Genomic DNA, 2,952 nt, shown 5'->3' on the forward strand with positions numbered 1-2,952 from the left:
TTCAAGGCTGAGGCGGTTTCAGAGGAAGTTATAAGTAAAACTTGAAAGGGCTGAGAGAAAAACAGATGGTCTTGCCTTTGGATTTTATTGCTTAATGTAGCCTGGAAAAATAACAAGCAGCTCTGGGCTGGCCGTGGTGCAGGGGAGCGCTTACTGCGTATCATTTTCTTGATTTAGCTTGAACCCTTCGGGGCGGAAAGGAGCAGCCGTGTGCTCTGGGTCTGGCTGTAACCCCCACAAGATTCCGGAGGCAGGATAAATACGCTGAGTGCATCCAAAGGCGGTTTTGATACATATGGCGGGATAATTGAGTTGCGTTTGACAGAAGCGAGCTGCTTGCTCCCATAGATGAGAAATTTCCCCCTGGGGGGCTAAAGGGACTGTCACCGCTTCATCTACTGCCGGTCCCTCGGTGCGGGAGCGCAGCTTTCCCTGCGGAGCTTATTAAGGCGAGAGCTACAGCCGAGGCTTTGAGGTGCCGCCCAGCCGCGCTGCTCTGCCGCCGCGCAGACGGGGGGACCAGGCTGTGCATAGAGAAAACGGTACCGGACCCGCTGGATAAACGTGTCTGTCGTTCGGTCTAAAGCTGCAGCGAAAGCAGAAGATGAGGGGTTTGTGGTTCAAAGACAAGGAGAGTAAAGCTGGCGGGGTGTTCGGAGCGCTTTGGCTGGGTGGTCTGCTGGGATCCCGGGCTTGCTCATACTGGGTCTGTTTCCCGCACTCGCGGCTCTGGAGCGCTCCGAGTGGTTTGGGGGCTGCTCTCTCCTCCGTGCAGTGTTTGCTGAATCACTCGGGGTCTTTCAGAATGGCATATTCCAAAACATCCAAGACTTGGGCTGTAGGAGTAGGTGTGTGAGTGTCGCTGGGAGGATCTCCAGTCCGCTCCAGAGCCCGGGGCGAGATCTGCTTCCTCTGAGATGGTTCCTGGTGGCAGCAGGCAGCTGCAGGCAGGGCCTGTGTAAGTCCCTTTTTCTCTTCTCTTTCAGGGATGTGGGTGCCAGCTGGACAGGCCATTGGTAAGTACCTTACAGGAGACCAGTTCTGACAGAAATTCCTGAGCCAGACTCTGTTCCTCTAAGAATTCTCAGTGATTTCTGTAGTGTTTAACCTACATTTAAAACCTTGATGGAATTTGTCCTGAAAGAACGAGGGAGAAGATGACCGTGTGTTCTGGGCACTGACGTGCTTCCTGCTGTCACCAGCCACACTCATTTGTTACCAAGGCGTTAGTTCTCAGCGGCAGTTATTTACAGTAGGGGTACCCGGAGGACAAGTATTTCCCGGAGCAGGGGTTGGGGAAGGGCGAGAGTGCCCCTGAGCTCTGCCAGGCAGCGGTACCCCATCTAGAGGAGGCTGACTTCAGCAGCAGCGTTTCCTTCGTCAGCCGCTGCAGTTTTTGCTTTCTCTTGGTTTTCCAGGAGGTTATGGACCACCTCCCCCAGGACGAGGAGCTCCTCCACCGCCACCACCATTTACCTCATACATAGTCTCTACACCTCCCGGGGGGTTCCCCCCTCCGCAAGGATTTCCGCAGGGCTATGGCACCCCGCCACCCTTCAGTAAGTGACCCGCTGCGGTACAACCTCTCCCCACAGTCAGTCCCCGGCTTTCGCTCACCTTTCTCTAGACGTGGGTCTTTCCCCGCGACGTTCCCTCTGTCCTGACACGTGTTGCCCAGGTTGTATGTTCTGAGCTGTAGATAAGTGTCTTTGTCCCTGAGCTGGGCTGCTTTTTTCCTGGGTGCAGTAATCATAAATCCCCGTTGCTAAACGACTTTTGATTTATTGTGTACCCCTACTATGACATCAGAGGGAAGAGGTAGAGATTACTGCGGGGTGACCTGGGCTAGACACAGGCTGCTGTTTCAGAGAAGCTTAAGGAATTAAGGTCGCAACTGGCACTAGGAATGTAAATAGGATTTTAGCACCTGCCCCCTCAGGCTGCCTTTTGCACGGTTTAGTCCCAAACCTGCTCTAAAAGGAAGTGGAGAAAGCACCTCCTCTGCTGCGAAGCCACCGTTGGTCAGGGATGTCGTCTTCTCCTCCTAAGAACTTGAACAATCCACTTTCTTCCTCGTGGCTCACAGTGTCAGCGCAGTCTGGTCCCTAGTTCGGCCTCAGCCCTTTCTCCTTGCTGGCTGCCACTGGGGCTGCAGCCTTCCTTGGCGGGGGGTGGTTTCCTGCTGGAGGGTGGGTTGTCGGGGTCTTCTGACCACAGCAGCTGCCGGAGCGTGGGCCTGCATCACCGTAGGGCCTGTAGGTAACAAACGCTTTGGTCTTAATAGACTTAAAAGTGTTCTAGAAAACATGGAATCCTGCTCCAGAGCCAAGCAGGAGGTCGGGGTGGCGTTTGCCTGTGTCTTCTCCCACGTCCTGTACTTTGCTGTGTTTCAGGTTTTGGTTACGGTGCTCCACCTCCTCCACCTGACCAGTTTGCCCCGCCTGGAGTACCTCCTCCACCCGCCACTCCTGGGGCAGCACCACTAGCTTTTCCACCACCACCACCACCATCTCAGGCAACTCAGGACATGAGCAAACCCCCAACTGCTCAGCCAGAATTCCCCTACAGTCAGTTTGGTAAGTAACTGCATGTAAAAAACAAAACGAACCAAAACAAAAAAGCCCCTCTCCTCCAGCTTTCCCCCGTTACCCTGGGGAAGAAGGGGGTGGGGGGGACACCAGCCACCAGCTCTCAAGCAATCCTTGTGTCAGGAGCTGTTCTAGCCAGAGGGGATTTTCTTAATCAACTGTACAATGCTGTGAAATCGCGCTCTGACACTCGTGCGCTGCTGGGATGAATTACTGATCTGCTCTGCCCCCAGTCTGTACTTCAGACTTGTTCCTCCAGGAGCTCCGTGGAGCTCATAGTCAACTTTTTAGCGTAGCAGATTCTGTTCAGGTTGGAGAACAGACCACAGGAGTAGGAACAGTGTCGAGGCAGGCAGCGCCGGGC

General features: G+C 54.4%; 1 protein-coding gene across 1 annotated transcript in view; it reads left to right on the forward strand.

The window, feature by feature from the left end:
- DAZAP1 (DAZ associated protein 1) overlaps positions 1 to 2,952 on the forward strand; it is a gene marked incomplete at both ends in the record, with an annotated part of 16,584 nt that overhangs the window by 11,777 nt on the left and 1,855 nt on the right. Inside the window, 3 exons of the mRNA XM_010136873.1 lie at positions 987 to 1,016; positions 1,419 to 1,559; positions 2,394 to 2,576. Of these exons, the coding sequence (XP_010135175.1) occupies positions 987 to 1,016; positions 1,419 to 1,559; positions 2,394 to 2,576 (354 nt within the window). The remainder of the gene's footprint in view (positions 1 to 986; positions 1,017 to 1,418; positions 1,560 to 2,393; positions 2,577 to 2,952) is intronic.

The sequence above is a fragment of the Buceros rhinoceros genome, unplaced genomic scaffold, assembly GCF_000710305.1.
Source record: "Buceros rhinoceros silvestris isolate BGI_N320 unplaced genomic scaffold, ASM71030v1 scaffold24525, whole genome shotgun sequence".
In the NCBI taxonomy this organism is placed as follows: domain Eukaryota; kingdom Metazoa; phylum Chordata; class Aves; order Bucerotiformes; family Bucerotidae; genus Buceros; species Buceros rhinoceros.